The sequence below is a fragment of the Miniopterus natalensis genome, chromosome 12 (assembly GCF_054644295.1).
Source record: "Miniopterus natalensis isolate mMinNat1 chromosome 12, mMinNat1.hap1, whole genome shotgun sequence".
In the NCBI taxonomy this organism is placed as follows: Eukaryota; Metazoa; Chordata; class Mammalia; order Chiroptera; family Miniopteridae; genus Miniopterus; species Miniopterus natalensis.
The window spans coordinates 32,114,542-32,135,602 of record NC_142092.1 but is presented as its reverse complement, the minus strand read 5'-3'; the positions used below and the strand labels follow the sequence as shown (position 1 = coordinate 32,135,602).

At 42.9% G+C, this 21,061-nt stretch overlaps 1 protein-coding gene across 1 annotated transcript in view; it reads left to right on the top strand.

The window, feature by feature from the left end:
* SMARCA2 (SWI/SNF related BAF chromatin remodeling complex subunit ATPase 2) overlaps nucleotides 1-21,061 on the top strand; it is a 157,034-nt gene that overhangs the window by 96,835 nt on the left and 39,138 nt on the right. Inside the window, exons 26-27 of the mRNA XM_087822686.1 lie at nucleotides 239-316; nucleotides 4,874-5,092. Coding sequence (XP_087678812.1) covers nucleotides 239-316; nucleotides 4,874-5,092 — 297 coding nt within the window. The remainder of the gene's footprint in view (nucleotides 1-238; nucleotides 317-4,873; nucleotides 5,093-21,061) is intronic.

Sequence of the window (21,061 nt, the reverse complement as noted above, 5' to 3'; positions counted from 1 at the left end):
GAACCAGTATTTCTTATAGTTCTCCCTAAACAGATTTTCCTCTGGGAAGATAGTTTGAATAACTTGGAAAATACTAATGACAAGTACTAAACCCAGTGACCCTTCTATTTTCTTTCTGGCTTGAGAAGCAGGACCCCTGTGGCCTGAAGGACAGATTCTTCCCGCCCCTTTGTACCTCACTCCAATCATCCAGCCTCTCTCCTAAAGCCTGTGAAATCATTCTGTTTCTCAACCCCAGGAAGAAGATGAAGTACCAGACGACGAGACTCTGAACCAAATGATTGCTCGACGAGAAGAAGAATTTGATCTTTTTATGGTAATATTATAGAAAATCATGGAAACAGATGCCTTATTCCTCTGCCCCCTTTTCCATGAACGAGAGATGTCTGGGGCCTGCGTGCCCTGGCAGAGTTGCGTTTCTGAAGCTCGTGCCTCTCTTTCAGTTCACAGGCTGCACACTGGCTGGATTTAGCCTGCAGACATATTTTGTTTGGCCCACGCAGTGTTTTTTAAAATTTCGAACTTGTTGCCAACATAAAAAGAATCCTGATTTCTGGCTGCTTTTAAAAAACGAGAGTGGGCAGTACCAGGCCCACATCTCTATATGGAAACAGTTGCCTGGAACAGGCCATGTGGACTACAGCTGACCACAAACCCCCTCTCCCCTCAGGTCATTTCTATTTGGGGGGGTGCAGCATCATTCAGGAGCCTGCCCTCTTCCTAGGGCAGGGTTTACAGCTCTTCCCTAGCTGTCTCCTTACTGGATCAAAACAAACATGCTGCCTGTGGGGGTGGGCAGACAGGGGTTGGCAGGCAGCAACTTAAAACAACAAGGTTGTGCCTCTTAGTGTTGAAGAGAGCCTGCTTACCCAAACTGGAACCTCCCAGGTGCACATCAAGATGTAGCCTTCACTTAAATATCAAAATTGGTTGGGTTCTACTGGTATAAAGTAGATGTAAAGAACCTTGACATTTGAGGATTTAACAGTCATGGTTTCAACCTTGACGGTTCAGGGTACGCAGTCGTCTAATTTTGCTGACACCTGAATTTGATGACGTGTGTGGCCTGCCAGGTCAATATGTGTGGGAGCAAGCCCCTTGGCCAATGAGAGAGGCTCTCAGAAGTAATCTTTTACTGCTGCGTTCTAAGGCTTTTGCTATAGCGATTTTATTTACCTATGTATCTGCAATGCTCAAAACAGCACGTGGTAGTTGCTTGATAAATATTTATTGAATGAGTGGTGGCATTTGCAAAATTTCAGGCCTTGTGAAGACATCAGTATGGATCGGGATGTATAAAGTCGGGCGAGGCTCCCTCCAGCACCTTCCATCTTTATAACATTTAGCCTGATTGTGGAGTGAGTGAATCAATTTAAACTGGAACTCTGGCATTTGAATGCTTCAGAACCCCCAAATCCAAGTCCTAAACTTGAATGCCCTCAGGTCTCAGACAAGTAATTTGCATGAGCAAAGCAAGCAGATGGGTGGGTGGATGGTGGTGAACTGGAGCTGCTTTATCTAAGGGCATGGAGCTGCAAACTCCATGAAGATAGAAATCCCAAATTTTCCAGAGAAGCTGGAAATCTGGGCTTTTATATTAAGTCTCTGGATTTCAAAATGTTTCTAACTAAATTCAGTTTGTTATTATTATATAACGCTTGCAGGCCAAACAAAACATGACCGTGGGCCAAACATGACCCACGGGTTTTCAATTTCTGCCTTGTTGGCCTAGACGGTCTGAGAAGGGAACTCCAGCTGTGGGGAGGCTGAGGTTATTTTTGTGATCAGGTGATTTTTGTCTAGGAACAATGATTATGTCCACACATAATGGTTCAAGATGAAAGACATTTAATTCTTTCTCAGGAAACTTTTAGGTGCCTATGGGAATAACTTCTAACCTAGTATGTGCACATTTTTCCGCCTTCTAAATGAACCACCCCGGGACCCAGGTTAGGCCATTTTGGAGAGAAATGACACAAAAAGAAAGACTTTCACAGTGTGGTCAACATGGGGTGCTCAAAAAAACCTAAATTTCTTAACTCCTGTTGTTGGTCACCGCCCTTATAGATAGTATCAGTTTAGGGAGAGTAGAGATACACATAGGAAATAGACGTCTTTTCTCCCCTTGAGGAATTTATTGAAATGTAGATTACCGGGAACACAGAGGCGGGAGGCCCTCCCCCTTCCCCGGCTGATCACGGATGGGCTGTTAATTCAGCGCTGCTCTAGCCTCACATGCTCCTGAGACCCTGGAAAGGGTAAGCTGCCTGCTGCAATTATACAAATTAGAGTAGGCCCAGAAATGGGGATTTCCTTCAGCAGACCGGGAATAAGGGGAAAAGAGTACTTCTCTTTTCATACTTTTGGGCTGGGTATTTGTAGAAATTGAAATCTCCGGGGGGGTGGGGGGGGGGATGGAATGTCTGGCCAAGTCACAGCTTTCTTTTAATTTGGGAATATTTTATCACGCAAAGAACAGGCTTGGAACTGGTGAAGGTGATAAATACTTTTCTGTAGATATTTTGATTTTGTGAATGCTCTGCTTCTTTTGTAAAGGTTGATTTCTCGTATTTGGATTATACATATTTTTTATTTAGTTTGGTTTTTTATTTGTTTGTTTTTCCCATTAAATTTATTGGAATTACATTGATTAATAACATTATATAAGTTTTAGGTGTACAGCTTTATAAATCAACATCTGTATATTCCATTGAGTGTTTTTCAAAGCCTTGTCATCAGCTGGCTGCCTTTAGCCAATTCACTATTCATTAGCACCTCCACCAGGGGGCAGGAAATCAAATTTGAAACCTTGCCAGCTACTCGGATTAAAACAAGAATGGAATGTGAGCTAGATTTGGATTTCAATATTTAAACTCTTTTATCCGCTATTATAAAAGAGTTAGTTCTCTGTAAAGTGAATATAAACTTGTTTTGACTATAGACACTGTAGTTAAGTAACACACATTAAGCAGATAGTCTCTTTAAAATAAAACCTTTCTCTTGAACATTTTTCTTGTTCTTCTAAAAGTGTGACTTCAGAAAAAGTTTTCTCTCATACTGATTACCTGTGAATTTTACCTAAAAAGATCTTTGACAGGTCAAGGGACATAACTGGAACATTTTGTTAATATATAAACACTAAACTTTTAGCTGCTGTGTTCCCCACAAAGGCAAGAAGTGCGTTTAAAAGTATTTGTACTTGTTAGCATAAAGTTTATTACTAGGTTTTAAGACAAACATTCATGTAATATCTGAATAATAAATTAGATTCCCTTGAATATCATCTTCAGATTTTTTACTGGTATTCTGCAAGTAGAAATCAGATGCAGTCATCAGATCTTTAAGCTGATTAAAAATTGCATCAACTCTTTCTAAAAGGAAAAAAAAGCAAGTGTAATCTATTTTCTTTTATATCAGCAAAAATTTATTTTCTCAATTGTGGACAAATGCATGGCATGTCACCTTACAGGTCCTCATATAGGTAGCAGAGTGGCCTAACCACAAATGGAAGCGGCAGTACGTTGTCATCTCATTGTAGCATATTAACAACAAAACAGTGTTTTATTAGCTATCTCGTAACTATTAAGAGATTACCTGAAGAGGCCCCTCTTTTGATTGCACTGTTCACATGGCACCCTCTGTGTGCTAATAACAAAGGTTTGGTGGATCCCATTTCTGATACTAGAGCATTAGAAGGCAGGTTTAGGAACAGCCCCTCCAGCTAACTACAGCACATAACGGAACAGGATGACCACTTTTATCTACCAATGGGACTCCACCGTGCTCCACGCCTGCCCATCTTGGGAATATAATGGTTTCCAAAAATGTTTAAGCATAGTTTAAGGGACTTTGAACTTTAATTTTTAAATAGATTCTAGAGTTCTAATTTGGATTTGAATAGAAGTTTCATTTACATTCTGTTACCAGTTATAGCTCTTATGGAAAAATTGTATTAAAGAGAAGGCAGAAAGAGGGAAAAGGTAAATCATGTAATAGTTAAGGGTCTCTGCAGTTGTAGAAATGTTACATTAGTTAGTGATATATATAACTAATGTACATTGCAACTCAGTGAAGGTTTTGTTTGCTTTTTTCCAGCTATCAAATTGTTTCGTTATAAGTTAAAGCCATATATTTTATTTACAAGTGCACATTTTGAAGGCTATGAAAAAATACAAAAGGGAGTTCCATTTCTCTAATAACTTGAGCAGTTGACATGGGATTATCTCTGAGGTCTGTCTCTCTATATGTTCATAAGAGCTAAACTTTTTGAAAGCTAAAGAATCAAGGGACAACCCTCTCACAGAACCTGCGGCTTACTGAAAATTCAATACATTCACGGCCCACTGACCCATCAAACCATTTACGCCCCCATGTCAGAGTCCGAGGGTGGTGGCTACTCTGTTAGAGACACTTGAGTCGCTGATTTTATTTCCTGGTTGTTTACTCAAAAGCATGGGCCCTATAGAGTCAAAAAAGGAATTTATTATTTTTTTAAATATATATTTGAAGAATACTTTTATGCCAGGACAGCAATGAATTATATCTCCAGGGCTCGTATTTTTGAAATACGTGCCCCATTTGAACCTTCTCACTGTTACTGAAGGGGAAGCTTTACACACATATACCAAGAAAAGGAACTTTTAAAGATTATTATTTAAACACGGACATCCATTTCAGCAGTGGGTAGGGATACCACCTCGGGCAGGTGCCCTTGCCCAGTCACTCCCAGGACTCCCAGGAGAGGGAGTCCCCATGGGGCACGCTGAAAGAGACCCGCGGGCGGGGGGGGCGCCTTGTGCAAGCCGGACGCGCCCTCAAGGGGTCCCGTGCAGAACCCCCTTCCCACGGGTGACGCCTCTGTTCCTCTCCCCAGCGCATGGACATGGACCGGCGGCGGGAGGACGCCCGCAACCCGAAGCGCAAGCCTCGCCTGATGGAGGAAGACGAGCTGCCCTCCTGGATTATCAAAGATGACGCCGAGGTGGAAAGGCTTACGTGTGAGGAAGAGGAGGAGAAGATATTTGGCCGGGGGTCTCGCCAGCGCCGGGACGTGGACTACAGCGACGCCCTCACGGAGAAGCAGTGGCTGCGGGTAGGTGCGGCCTTCCCACCTGTCCTCGGCAGGGGGCGCTGCGGCGGGCTCGGGAAAGCGGGGCCGAAAGCCCCAGCCCTCCGGGGGCGCAGGTGGCCAGGGAAGGCTACATGGCTGTTGAACATGGGCATAGTCATTCTGCTGTTGTCGTGGAATCGTTCCACATTTCAAGGCAGTACCTTGAAATATGAAGATTTATTATTATTATTATTATTATTTATTTTTTATTTTTTTTGCTGGAGCAGAGTTGGCCATTGGAAGCTCAGGATTATTAGCGCTGAGAGACCCACTAATGTTTTACGACCAATTGCCTGGCCGGTCATGCCTCACTCTCTCGGAGTTAGAATCAAAATGTGGAAGGGGGCCTTAGGGATCTTTTTAATTGGGCCTCCTCATTTCTTGGTCTTTAATTGGAGTTTTACTTTTCCAAGGCCTGCAGGGATGGTTCAGGGACGGTTCAGGGACAGGCATCTTCTAACTGCATTGTTATTTCACTAGAGCGGGAAGGTTCCTTGGTGCTCTCTTGGTTTTACAGACAAAGCAGTTGAGGCCCAGAGAGGTTCAGTGACGATTGCAGGGTCGCACAGCTGGCTAGAAATAACAGAATCAGCGAGTGTTGTTGCATTCGTGTGTTTGCTTTCAGTTTGATCTGATCTGCCTGTCCATCGCAAACCCGGACTGGGGTCTGAGACTCGGGCCGTTGATGCTTAGAAATGTTTTTCTTTAGTTTGGGTTTGTGGGGGTTGTGTGTGTACTGCTTTGGAAAAGGTTGATTTCTTACCTTGAATGAGGAATGAAATCTCAGGAGGTTCCTTGGGGAGCACAAAAATATCAAAAAGCTCGTAGGAGCCATATGTGTGAACTCCAAGGCCAGTGTGAATCTTCCATTTGAAGGGTTTGCCCTCCTTCTGCTTCATGGGAGCAGACTGAGTACCTAGACAGACAGAGCAATCTGGGACATGCATTTCAGGCAGGGCCAGTAAATGCATGCTGGAAATAGTAACGCAGTTGGGTGAAAACCAAACAAAATAGAGGCTGTTGTTGTGAGTTGTTCATTTTATCAAAAGGGAATACAATTTCCAAGGTTTGTAGAACATGGATTTTAGGACCCAGGTTGCAAGTAGGTAGGTGAGTAGAAAGGCGAAGGTATTTTGAGATTGAATGGCAATAGTAGGCAGGTCTTGGCACCACTTAAGATGTGATTTACTCGGGACGTTGTATGATGAAAGAGGCGTGTTCTAAATTTCGAAAAGATTGAAGTCTGTGGTACTCTGAAAAGAAAGACTAAGAAAGCATTGCTCATGTTTATGTTTGAACAATGGCTATGAAATGTAACTTTTGTGTGATTGGTTTACCGTCATATCCAAATATTCCAGTGGCCTCAGAATACGGTTTTATGGATTTCTTTTGTTTCACTATCTTGAGGCTGTAGCTGTGTAACTAAGATTGGTTCCGTAATGTAAAGAGATTTGTGTTTGTTTAATAATCATTTCTGAGCTCAGAAAAATCTGTTCCCTTTCTCTTTTATTTAAGTAATGAATTAAGTACCTGGAGCACTTACAGGAGATGAGACATTAGTCTGGGCCAACATTTTAAAGTCAATCTTTATATATGCATAATCTCCAGATACTGTAAGCAAAATAACCTTGTTTATTGGGTAAGAATGTAGCTGAACTTTTTATTTTTTTAAATCATCATTAGGAAATGCTCTTAAGAAAAATAACATTATGAATCTCAGAAAGTTTACAGGTTTAGAATACCTCTTTTTTTTTCCTTTTTTATTCACTTTTTATCACTAATGATTAGCACAGTGCTTAGCCCATAGTAGAGACTATGGATGTTTGCAAAATGAAATTATAACCTAATAAGAGGAAAGTGGAAAGTTACTAATTTATCAATAATGTTAGTATAACATTTGTCTTTCTGGTGTATCTAGTAGACTTCCTTTGATCGGTAACCTACACATCTAAAAAATGGATAGAAACTAGGTTTGTTTTACAAAACTACACTGTGAAAGTGATGTTCATAATTTTCAACCTAAGGTGCATTGAGAGATAAGTCACCCAAGGAGGACAAAACTTTTCGTAGTCCAGCTCTATTGTAATAATTTCTTTTGGAACCCCAGCTTTTGAGAAGTGGATGTCCATTTTTGGTATGAGCTGGTAACTTGCTGTTAGCCAGGAACCAATGCAGAATGTCCTGTGGCCTAAGTGTTCAAAATAGATACAACTGTCATTTGTTTTATTGTTTACCAGTAGCAATCCTGTTTAATATCAGTATGTTTTAAGCTTTCTAATCATAAAATTATATTCAAGGGGTTCTCATGGGCCTGCATGTGAAGAGATGTTCTTGACCGGCTTAAGATTGAACACGTTGGGTGAACCCAGCCAACACAGCCTTGAAAGGGAATTTGGCAAGAACCATCGTGTAAGAGATGCTGTAACAGGGCTACAATAATTCTTCTTTTTCCTGGCAATGTTGGACAAAGCCTGCTTGGCAGAGGCATCGAAGATACATAGAATCCCAGAGTTGGAAGGCAACTGAATGGAGCAGCTACCCCTTCTGTGCTTAAATCACATTGTCTGCGGAGCCCATGCCAAGAGGCTGGCTGGCCCTAAAGTAAACACTCACCTTCTTGTCTGCATAGCCCCCCCAGATCTTCCTCTCTCTGAACGGAATCCTTTCCCTGTAGCTGCTCCTCACTGGCCTGGATTCTGTTCCCTCATGTGAACAGACAATATTTTTTCTCCTTTTAGCATCACATCCCATTGCATGAATGTTTGAGTACTCATGTTTGGTCTGGAATGAACTTTCTACCCTCCTCTTTCTTTTGAATTTTACTTGTCCTTCAAGGCCCAACTCAGTTGCCACCACTTCTCTGATGACCTCTACAGCTAAATGCTGATTGCACTACTTTCCACTCTGTTCTTATATTTCTTTGCTTGTCCTTCTGTCACAGCTCAAATCCAGTTTCCTGGTTTTCTTGGTAGTTGCTGATATGCCTGGTTTCCTGACTAGTGGATAAGCTACATCTTACCAGAACTTAGGTCTTCCGTGGGCAAACTAAGTGCTCATTGATTGCCCAGTTGAAATCGCACCAGTTGATGATTGATGTATAAGAGTGTAGCCTACAGTGATGTTCACTGCTGCAACAGATGAACATCTGTTCATGCCCTACTCATAGGCCTACTCAAAAAAATAAGTAGAATTTATGTCTCACATAGAAGTCCACGGTGGGCATTCTTGGTTGGTGGGGACAGCATCCCTCCATGTGGGCCATTTAAGGATCCAGGCTGAGGGAGCCTCTGCCAGCTTAGACATCCTAGTGAGCTGGAGGTGGAGAAGACAGCATGGAGTGGTGGGTGTGGGGTTCTAATGGCCTAGGTCTGAAGGTTCCATGTCACTTCTGCTCACCTTCCATTGGCTAGCACTCAGTCCTGCAGCCACGCTAGCTGTAAGGAAGACTGGGAACTGTGGCCTGGCTGTAAGCCCAGCAAAGTGAGATTTTGGTGACTAGGTAGCAGTCTCTGCCTCAGAACACTTAGGTTAAAGTTAAGTGATATGATATGGCCACTCTCTTTAAAAATTTTATTATGGTTTCATCACAAACAGGTTTTATTTTATAACCATAGTATGCTAAAAATTCCCACAGTGTCCTTTAGACAATCTGTTTAGTTGGAAGATTTTAACAATTTTTTCTGTATTTGTCATGTTGTTTTAAATGAGAAGGATCACAATTTTCAACACAGCTCAGTTAAAGAGAAAAGAAAAAGGCTTTTAGTTTGTTTTAAAATTCCTCTTTCCATTGAGGAAACCTAAATTTCTTCGGTGTTAGCCAGTCTCAAGTTAACTTCACCTTTTTCCCGTAGTCAGTTCAGCCTTCCTGTAGGCTATGGGCTGTTTCTCGCTTCCCCTCAGGGGCTCCTGTCCCATCCTCCTTCCCAAGATGGCATCTGGAGAAAGGTGGAAGCTGGAACTGGGATGCACCTTAAGATGCCTCATTAGCATAACAGAGACAGCTATCACTCAGGAAATTCCTAGGGTTTTAGAAACTCCCTTGCCAGGAACCCAGGACAACAGCCAAATTGTTTTATACAACAGGTAGCAATATCCTCAGTCCTGACCTCCTGCCTCTCTTGACTCCCTCTCTCTGCAGGGAGGCTCTCTACCCTGCCTCCCTGTTTTACAGCATCTTCCCACACATGGGTGGCCTAGCCCGAGTGCTCTGCACCATGGCTTCTCCTGCAGTTCTGAGGGTCCCTGTCCACCAGGCTCAGCTCTTGATTGGGAAGAGCCTTTGGGGTTGAGGGAACTCCTCTCAGTCAACAAGGCCTGGTGCAGACTGCTGCCGATGCTGGGCTCACACATCCAGTTTTGGAAGTCAGTGGTGTCATTTGTTTTTCTGTCTTTGCATACCAACTTTATCCCACCTCCTCCCCCCCAAGGCAGCATGTTGCTCCCCTGAGCAAGGAATGGGCTCTTTAGAAAGTGTGGAAGAGAAAATATTATATGAGGTACCATTTTATAGCTTTGCCGTGGTCTACCCGGGTGATAACAGTCCTAAATCATATATGACGTTGTATTTGTGCACACACAATAATTTGCTCGTGTTAATAATTTCTTGGAAAAATATCTCTGTTTCTTTATGTGTGAGAGCAAGTTTCATGGACCTAAATTGGCAGACGTCTGATGAGCCCCGTGGGCCAGGGTTTTTTTTCAGTTTAACCATGTGATGTTCCTAGTATTGTAATCATTATTGAAACAGGGGCCCTGTAAAATTGGGGTACCTGAGAAGCCAAAAAGTGGGCTGAGGGCATATCCTGGAATGCCTGGCTTTTCTGTGCTTCCTGTTCCTTTGGTCCTTCTGCCAACTTCAGAATCCTTCCCTTCCTTAAAACATTTAGTGACATCCCAGAGTTTCTTTAATTGCTGAGTGAGTGATTTGTGCCCTCCAGCACTTGAAGATAATTGGAATGCTATCTGAATTATGTGCTCTGTATAATATTTAATTGCCAACCTGATGGAGGGAGCGAACTTCCTGCAAGAGTATGCTTTTGTTTCACAGTTGATCTGATGTCTGGAAGCTGTCATGTGGAAAGCCCCTGTTGCTGGTGTCTGTGTGGTCCTTATGCGTGAGCGTGAGGATGCTTCTTTCAGTATAAGCTCCTGATGATAAAGGAAGGTACCTCTGAGTTTTTGCAATGTCCTGTACAGTTGGGCCCCAAGCCATGTTTTGTAAATGATGGTGGTAAGACTCCCTTCCTCAGATCTTTAAATCTGGCTATAGCTAGGGCTAGTTTTAGAAGCCAGAGGGTTTCAAGAGAGACCTCCAGGAAAGGGAGCGCAGAACATTCTCTTTTTCCTCCACCTGGCACCAGAATAAGCACTTGAGTGTCCCACGAGTTAGGTGCCGGAATGGTAGGTTCCCCGTAGTCCTGTCTACTGACCGCTACAACGATTTTTGAGGATCCCTTTTCCCAAAGCTCAAAGTGGAGAAAACGAAGTAAGAGACTCTTAAACCACATAATAATAGGGGGATAGTAAGGAACACTTCTCAGTGGAATTTAGTGTGTGCCTTAAAATGCTGCATAACGCCAGGGTGCAACTGTAGGAGAAGATCCCCTCCTTGGCATTGTGTCACGGCCAGCCCATGCCAAACTCCACATGGGAAAAAGGCTGAGAAGAAGTGCATGAGAGTTAGTCACAAAGAACTGGAAATAGTATGAAGAAGGTTTAAAAACACTGGGATTTTAAACAAAATATTTGGAATTCTGTTGAAATATACAACGAGAAGTAACAAAATATTTCCTTACTATATAAAGAGAATATTTCTCTCTCTAGAAATCTTCGAAACAGGACAATGTCCCCTCTGTCTGGGCTGGATTAAATCTCACCCTACCTGCTATCAGACCAGGGCTGGAATCTCCTAGCTGGGATCACTCCTGAGAGCATCAGTGATTCTGTGAGGTGGAATAAAATATAATATAATAAATATAAACATATATAATAAAAAATACAATAAAACATTCCATAAAATATCTTTCCCAAAATATTTTATTTTATACTGGCAAGATTGTTTTGAATTCTTTAAAGCACAATGTGCCTAATACCGAATAGTTTGATGTTTCTTTTGTTTTGTCATTTTAAATAATCTTCCCTTGCTTTTCATATAAGATCATATAAGATTTAATTATTTTTTGTTTTTTGTCTTTTATCAAATGGCATTTTTAGCTTTTAAAACTGGGCCCTCAGATTTACTGGGGCAACATTGCTAGCAAGCTGCATTTCCGTTTTTATACACAAGGGAGAGCTAAGGCCCTAGTAAATAGAGTCGGGCTTTGCCAAATTCCACGTTCTTCAGAAAGGCTGGACTGAACTAATTAATGGCGGTAAGAATTGTGAATTGTTTGGGGAAATATTTACAGTAGTAAACGAATTTTTATAACTTTCTACAATTTTTATTTTATTCCTAAGTCTGTTGGCTAGATTGCTTTACCAGCCATTGTACCGTAATATGCACCCTTTTCAAAATTCAGGAGGGTAAATTCAAGAGAAGAAATAGTCCTCAGAGGGCCAACTAAAATATGTATTAAGGGTTCAGAAGTGAGAAGGACTTGTTTCAATTGATTTTTTTTTAAACTGTGATGCCTGGAATTTCTGCTCTCAAGTTCTATCCTTTGAAATCTCACTCAGTCATTCAAAGTAACCGTGGGAAGTTGGAACTGTCATACAGATTCTAAACCAGCCCAAATAAGTTCATTTTACCCTTACATGGAGCAAACTTCTGCAAAGAAATAGATGGGTTTGGGAATATGTCTGCATTTTTGAGTCAAGATTTTGGTTTTGTCCTGTAACTTTTTAAAATCAATATATCTACATAAAGAAATAAGTTTTTAAATTTGTATTTATTTTTTAGACAAAAAGTGTGTATATTTAAGGTGTACAATGTGATGTTTTGATATGGATATACATTGTGAAATGACCTCATTCACAGGGTGAAGGTGGGGGAGAGTATAATTAAGGAAGTTGGAGGTAGGACAAGGATGACTTTGCTGTCCCTGTGCCCCTGTCTGGGTGGGTGTCAGCACTGTAACTTTGATGGTTGTCTGTCTGGGGAGTTTAGGAGACTGGTTAAGAGCACCAGTCTTGGAATCTGGTGAACCAAGGTTCAAATCTCAGTTCCACTTAATTAGCAATGTGACTCTGGGTGCCTCATGTAACCTCTCCTAGCTTCCTTGTAGAATGTTCTTCACAGAGTTTTCTAAAGGTTAAATGTGTGTAATATGCAACCTGGCATATAAGAAGGATGCCTCCAAATATTAACTATTAAGGGAAAAGTATTAAATTACTTCCGAGAAAACCTAATAGGTGATAGGAGGAGAAAAACAATATTTCTGTTTTGTGTCTTGAGTGCAGGGTTCGGAGTCACAGGACAAAGGTAACAGGAGGGTAAAGAGGCCCCTGTCCTGGCTCATTAACGGAACTGTGGAGGAAGAAATGTTTACTTGCTGAGTATGTTATGGGACGTGGCCACAGGCTTTTTCATCTCAAGCCCACCAACCTGCACTGCTCAGCCAGCCCTCAAGCCTCTCTACTCTGCCTTTTACTTACTGCTCAGTGCCTGCAGGTGACCACTGGGGCCAGCAGCCAGGTCCTGGCCTGCAGTCCTGGCCCAGCCACCAGCTAAATAAGTGATTTTGGGTGGGACTCTGACCCTCCTGCATTGAGATGCAGTATCTTTGATTTCCACCTATCTAAAGACAACCTCCCAAATCCCGTGAAGTGGCTTTCACTTTTACTTTTCACTGTGCTTTTAATAATGGTCATCATCCCTTGCTTTCTTATCAGTGGGTCCATTCATGGGGGCTGTTTAAAGGCAAATTCAATTCAACACCCGTTCATTGAACATCGGTGGGTTGAGCCACACTCTGCACTTGGACTGAGGAAGGCCGTTTTAATTGTCAAGTTTTTATTCCTTACCACCGTGGCTGGCCCACCTTATTAGTGCAATTAAGAGCTACGTTTGAGAGATGCTATTAGAGGTAATATTGCATACTTAGCCAACCCAAAGAGCTTGTCAAGAGCAGGTCTCCAAGTGTACACAGATGGGAATTAATAGAGATTAAAATAGATTGTGAGATGCTCTAACTTGGAGGGCTTTTAGCTGTTCAGGAAATCAGCAGTTTAAACATGTTTTCTCCTTCATGCTAGAGTTTCAGTGCCATGCCTCTGGGGGCATTATTTATGATTTGCCCTCCCTTATACCCAGGATCTGGAGGATGGAAAGGCAGCTGCCTCTTTGGCACACGGTTTGGCCTCCAGACACAGAAGGTAGTGGCGTTCGTCTCCTGGGTGCTGCTGGGAGACCCAGGCCTCAGTAACAGCCACACGTGTGTTCCTGGAGTTTTCTTACCTATCCTGTTGGGCCCCCCAAGTGAGGAGAAATACAGCAGCACAACCTGTGACCAAAAAAAAGAGATTCAAGATTTAGATGCCAAAATAATGAGCTGGGGCATGGGGCATTTGCAGATGCCAGGCATTTGGGCTGACAGCTTTTCTCTTCGTTCACAACAGTCAGGCGTCAACCCAGAGAGGTCAGCCTGTACTTTCCAAAGCAAATACCAAATCTGATCACTCTCTACCCACTACTGCCACTCCCTATATAAAACCCTCCAGTGGCCTCACTGCAAGTGAAATTAAATCCAAAGTCTTTAACATGGCCTGTGAGGCCATGGCCATCCGGCCCCTCCCTGGCCCTTGAATCTCATCTTCAGCCCTTGCTCTCTGGGTGGCTGCCACACTGGACTCTTTCTCTGGTCCCCTGTACTTCCAGGAAGGCTACTTTCCAGATCGTCCCATGGCTGTCTACTTGTCCTAATGGTTTCTCTCCAGAGAGATCCCTGCTGACCACCCCAGCTGAAAGAGCCAGGACCTGCCAGTAACTGTCACATAACCTCTGCCAATTTTCTTCATGGCCCTTGCCACCATCTAAAGGTCATCTCATTGTCTCCTTCCACTAGTATTATGCTCCAAGAAAGCCAGGCCCCACTGCCAGGTGCCAAGACTAGAGTATCACCTTGCACATAGTAAGCAGTCAGTAAATATCTGTGCGTTAGTGAGTGTACCAGCCAGAAATGAGGGCTAGGAGAGGAGATTTGGTTGCAGAGTCAGTAGGATTCTATGTTTTTTTTTTCACCAATATGGGTCAAGGTGGATATTGTTGGCATTCTTTCCCATTGGAAGATTCCAGTGATCTGTGTCTTCATGGGACGATTTCTTAAAAGAATCCTAAAGGCATGCAATTGTGACTTAGGTGCTCTGGAGCTTTTCAGTTGAAGTCTGCGTTCTAATTTCAGAACACATTGATGAAGATTGTTTGAAAATGCGTAAAAGTACAACCATTACTTGAACCCACTTTATCCTCAGAAAGTCTTCACAGATTTCACAACAGCTGTCTTCTAGCTCGAACCCTCTTCTTTTTCAGCAAAAACTGGATTAATCCATCTAACCTAACTTGAAATTAAAAGACGAGAAGAGAGTACTAAATTAGTTGGGTTTTCATTTCTAGTTTTGTATAAGAAAGTCCCCAGTAGAGAATGTTGATTTTAAAAGTAATGCCATATATCTTTCAGATGGCTTCCTTTCTTATTTTGTAAAGGATGTCGAGTTGTCAGAATCATGAAAAATTGCAAATGGCACCAGGAAGCTTTGCTCTAGGGAGAACTTGATTATGGTTCAGCCGCTGCTGCTGAAATATAATATTTAAGTTCACTGTGCTCATAATCTATTGTAGAAAGCATAGTTCTAATGCATGATGCAGTTTTTAAAAAATATCTTCCCCTTGGACCTTATAAAATATTTTCCAAAGACTACTTAAAATGATACCCTCAGAATGTCAGCTTCACCAGGGTTTCCAGTAGTTTGATTCTTCTCTTCCACTTCGTGGAATGAGCCAGGGCTCAAGCATCAGGATGTCAGGGCTCTGGTTCCAGATCTGTTGTTGTTTTGCTATGTAACGCCTTGGATAAGTCATGTCACCTCTCTAGGCCAGTTTCCTTGTTCACACACTGGAGTCATGAAGTGAGGAGCAGGGCTGAGGGAGAGAGCATGGCCCCATCTCTCCTGCCCTATCCTTAGATTTTATCTTTGGTGACTCTAGAAAGAACTATGTGGTTTTGCCATAGTCTGGCTCCAACTCGGAGACTCCAACTCTAAAACTGGGGGGCACGGGTGAGAGATTTTCTCCTGGCTTTCTCTTGAAAATGCAGGTTTGACAAGGGGCTGTCTAGCACGTTGGTGGACTCAGTACATGATCCAGCCTGGAGAACTTTCAGGAGTAACTAGCAGTTAGCAGCATTTGGAAAGTTGAGATGCGTCCTGTGTGTCCGCAGGACATGATGGACAGGACTCCAGTGGGGGAGAGCTCATGATGGGAGTGCCCACCTGCCACAGGTAACTGGGGGCTTCAGCAATTCAGTACAGACCAAGACCAAGAATTTTCTCATACTTTGTCATCAAGAAGAAACTACCCATCCCGTCATTTTTTTTCTCCCTTGTACACTACCTAGCAGAGTAGCTGCTAACTGGATCCATCTTGGTTGTTGAAATATACTGTTTCCCCCCAAATTATCAACATGGAATCTGTTTCCATTCACTTTAATTTAAAAAATCAGTACCCTAATGGCATGAGATATTATTGGAAGGCATGGGGAAGGATATTGTGGAGTCCAACAGACTACACTATCAGCTTTCCAGGGGAACCCTGGGCACACACATTTTTCTGCAAGAGAACTAATAAACCCAGGTGAGGGGTTTTATTTGCCGCTGTCTTACCTTGTTTACGCAGATCTGATAATTGACTGTTTTATTAGTTGTATCTTTCTGCATTTTTATAATCAGTACCCGAAACACTGGAAGCGCTTTTTGGTGTGTGTTTTTACATAAAGTTTAAAATAAGGTTTATTTGGAGGCATTTTCCCCGGCATAAAAACTTAATGAGAAATAGAGAATCAGAGTGAGGGGGAGAAAATAGAATCACCTGTAATCTCAGTGACCTTCAAGTATCCAGGTTGGAGAAGGAGCCAAGTAAAATCACCGCCGACAGGGTTATTTCGGTGCCATTACATCCAGAATTATTTTTAACTTGTGATGAGGCTCAGCTCTTTTGTAGCAGTTTCAGTAAATCCCAACTCATGAGGCCCATCAAGCCCCAGCCTGTTGTTAGTATTTTCCTATCCTTCCATTCGGTCTTAAGAACACCCTGTTTTACTGGGCGCCAAAGGACTGACTGGTTTTTAAGGGCCATTAAGGGATATGCAGGGGCATGCCTTCCACGCCGGATTAGCAATTTTCGTTTCTTTTTCTAAACTGGGCTTTTATGTCTCTGCTTCATGTTTCACAGGCTGTTTTCCCTCTGTTTTAAAGGTGACTTTTCACCTCTCTTGCATTACGTAGTTGGTGCTTTTTTTCACTACTGTAAAGTTGGCTCACATCACACCATATTCCCCTCCCCAGGTCTGAATTGTTGTGTGTTTTTTTAATTGAGATATTATCGATTTATAACATTATGTTAGTTTTAGGAACCAGGACTGAATTCTTAATCCAAATTTATTCCCATAGGATTTTCAAGACTTTTGAGACAAATCAGACCCTTTCTCTCAGTTCCTATATGTTCCCTCCTCCCCACCATACAGTGCTGGGCTGGGTTTCACATTTTAATCACCTTAGAGACTTGGAGTATGTATTTCTCCCATTTTACAAATGAGAACTAGTCCTCCTAGGCACGGAGCATGGTTTTGGACTTAGTGTTAGCTCATGGCAGATATGTATGTTTAATGAATGTTGAATGTTGAGTTTACTGCCTTTTATATTTTGAAAATGTACATGGATGCACATCTGTGGGACAGTGGAGGTTTGGTGAAAGACAAATAAATGACACCCTAGCTTACAGCTCCTTGCCCACTAAGCAGACCTCCTCCTGGCTTGTGAATTCCGACAGCTTCTTGAAAAGGTGCAGGAGCTCAGAGCTCAGGCTGGTTAGCAATAGGTGCATCTCTTGCTGACCCTGGGAGGACTCGGTGCTGGAGGTCTTCAGAACAGCCTCGTAGATGGCATAGGAGACGTACTGTTGAAGGCTGCTGGCCTGCTGCTTCTCGAGGGAGAGCCTTGATGGAATTGCCCCTGCTGAGCAACAGGGCTCTGGGGCTGCAGGTCAGTGTCTCCCCCCGTCTTGTTTGCCTTGTTTCCGCTGGCCAGGGCCCCTCCCTGAGCGCCTGCTGACCTTGTTCAGTGAACTGTGGACACTGTTTTGCCTTGGAGCTAAGAAAGGAGTGTTGATCTTCATTGCTCCTCCACGCTAGGTGATCCCTTTCACCGGCAGTTTCGGATATCTTATTTAAGGCATTCAGCTCTCAAAGCTAGAACCACAGAGAAGATTGTACAGGCACACCTCAGAGATGTTGTGGGGTCGGTTCCAAACCACTGTACTAAAGTGAGTATTGCAATAAAGCAAGCCATAATCTTTTTGCTGCTAGAGGGTCTTGCCTTCAGTTTGTGAAAAAACACACCACCTACGAAGCACAATTAAGCAAAGAGCAATAAAGTGAGCTGTGTCTGTATAGTTACCAGTTAAAGTAAAGGCGATTTAAAGAGGTAGGCTGGTGCTCTAGCTGGTTTGGCTCAGTGGTTAGAGCGCTGCCCTCAGGCTGAAGAGTCCAGGGTTCAGTTTCCACCAGAGGCAGCCAATAGATGCATTTCTCTCACAGCTGTGTTTCTCTCTCTCTCCCTTCCACTCTCTCTGAAAAGCAGTGGAAAAAAATACCCTCGAGTGAGGTTAAAGAAAAAGAAATAAAAAGGTGGGCTGGAGCAGGACAAACAAAAATCTTCATTTTGCCTCACTTACCTGACTTACTGTAATTCACTGCATTACTGTGTAGCCCTCCCTTGAACAGAAATCATGTAAGCCGGGCCTTGGAATGTGTTTTGTTGTTAAGCCCTGTCATTTGGAAGAAGGATAGGGGTCAGCAGTAAGACTTCATTTTATTTCAACAAGATGTTTGGGTCCCAGTGGAGAGCAAGGCATCAATCTAAATGCCTTTGAGGCTATTTTGATTAAAGTGGCTTTTTTTTTTTAATTCCAAAAGAGATTTCAGACTGATAGGAGATTCAGACATATTTTAAGACAAAACAAAACTCTCATACAGAGCAGAATTAAATAAACACTGAATAAAAGTGCCTGTGAAATTGTGAAAAAGAGGGATTCAGTATGATATTGTGACAGATGGCATTAGAGCCATTTCTTAAAAGATGAACATTATTGGAGTAGGAAAGGGAGGGGGATCAGGGGGAGCAGAATTCCAGGCCAAGGGAACCACACACAGGGAAATGTGTGACTCATAGGTACTGTGACCTGTGTGTAGAGAGCAAGCATCGTGTATAGGGACCGGAGTGGAGAAGAAAAACCAGGTGAGGCCACACCCAGGAGGCTGTTCGGGGCCAAAGAAAATGGGCTCTGTTCTGTGCTGCAGAAAGCACGTACAGCAAGGGTGAGGAACGTGCGGCCCTCGAAATCATTTGGTCTGGCCCTGCCAAGGCAACCGCAGGTGGGACTCGAAATTCAATAAATCTAGGAGCTTTTTTCACAGCTAATTTTTAAGTTGATAATTTTGTATGGCCCTCGAATGATGTTACAAATATTCAAATGGCCCTTGGCAGAAAAAAAGTTCCCTGCCCTTGATGTAGAGCCTGGATATTTTTGAAATGGGACAGTGATGTGTCCCTCTTCTTAAGCAGAGGATACAAACATTTATTTGTGTTATAAAGGATGCAGTAAAAGGGCCTAGAGGAGGGTATGGAAAACCCTAAGAGGGGGGTGCATTGTATTTGACCCTGTGAGAGAGGAGGCTTTTCTGAGAGCAAGGAGAAAGAAGGGAAAAGATTGTGTTTGCTGCCCGGCCGGCGCGGCTCAGCAGTTGAGCATCGGCCTGCGACCCAGGTGATTGGGGTTTGATTCCTGGTCAGGGCACATGCCTGGGTTTCAGGCTCAATCAATGACTCACTCACCACTGATGTTTCTATCTCCTTCCTTCCCTCTCTCTGAAGTCAACAAAGACATATTAAAAAAAAAAAAAAAAGTGATGTTTATAAATAAACATTGTTTAAGATATTTATGTATTTTAAAGGTAAACTACATGATGACTGGGGACAGGACTGGAATATAATCAGGGAAACTGATGATTTTAAAGGTTTCTAAAAACCCTGGATTATTGGGGCTCTGGGAGTGGGGCGCTGGCCTTAGGTAAGACCCAGAAGAGAAATATTTGCTCTGTTGGAAGAAAAGTGATAAATTTGATTTGGGACGTTTGGTAGTATATTGGAAATCCCGGTTGGTAACTCCAAAGAGAAGTACAGGCTAGCGAGAGAATTTTTGACGCCATATACATTGAGATCACATTTAAAGCCAGGGGCAGTTGGATCCTCCAGAAGATTTTATATCAGCAGCTTGGACCCTCATTAGGTACCTAGTATCAGTAGCTAGGGGTTGCTCAGCAGAAGAAAGTCCACAAAGGAGCCCCCCTCTCTAGAAGTGATGCTATCAGCCTTCACGAAGTACGTCTCATATCCCCTAAGACAGCAATTTTCAACCGGTGTGCCACAAGAATTTTTGAAACATCCAACACCTGCCTACTTAGTCAGGGGCACTGACCTCTTTTCCTTTAGATTGTCAATTAAAAAACGACAGCCAACACAACAGTAGCGGTCCAGTGTGAATGAATCAAAATCATACCTATTGTTTTGTCAGATCAGCAAAAAATATATTTTTTTGGTGCACCACAGAATTGCAGTAATTAGTTTATGTGTGCCAGGGGATGAAAAAAGTTGAAAATCACTGCCCAGGGAGAGCAGTTCTGCAGTTCTCCAGCGAGATGTCCTCCCAGGGTCATTACAAGACACCTCACCTGTTGCTGGTCAAGACATCACGCTCATTAACGATGTCTGCTGTGGACTCAGAAGAAGCAATTGGCCGCATTTATTTGACTGCATATTTACAGCCTGTAAGACTGAAAAAGGAGGGCCAAAGAAAACCTTGGGGGATGTGGGGGAAAAAGATAAGGAAACCCAAGACTGGCGCTTTACAGGAGGGAGACATTAAGTAAGGAGCAGTGGAGGAGACAGGAAATAAAATAGACTTTAGACAAGACTAATAGATACAGGAATTCAGAAGCTTTGGGCAAGTTTTGAAAAATATTCATGTCTTGGGTGCTGAGGTATTTACTGTGTGGTCAGGAAGTAGACTTATCAGTCTGAGTGACTAGAGGTTCACAGTAAAGGGAAGGGGAGAGTTGGGAAGATCATTAGAGGGTGATGTAGGGAAGACAGAGAGTTTGATGCTAGACTTTCTAATTTTGTGCCTGGAAAGTAACAGAAATACCTAGAACAAGTACACTTGAATTTACTACCTATATGTTACTATATACCGTGTTATAGGTATATACTTAAGAAAAGTTTTCGAGGGGAACCCTGTCTAAAAGTTGAATTATTCAACTGTATTTGTACTACCTTTTCTTCCCCCAGTATTGTGCTAGGTACCGGAGGGAACTGAGATAAATAAGCTATGATGTCGGTAAGAAAAAACACACCGAAATGACCTGTTACAGCTGAGAAAGATTCTGAGTGGGCAGCTGGAGTTGATCTTCAGCACATGGTGGCACGCGCGGGTACAAGGGACTGGGAAAGATGCTCCAGGTGAGCCGGGTGCGAAATCACAAAGGGGGGAGAAATATGGCTGCTGTGGCGAGCGCCGGGCCCCTGCTCCTGCTCCTGCTCCTGCTGCAGCTCCTCAGAGAATATTCACATGCCGGGAAGTGTGGTGAGTCAGGCTGGCAAGATCAGATCGTGGAGATCTCTGGAGTCCAGGGTGGGAGACTGGGGATTGATACACTGAGGATAATTTAGGGACTTGAGCAGGGC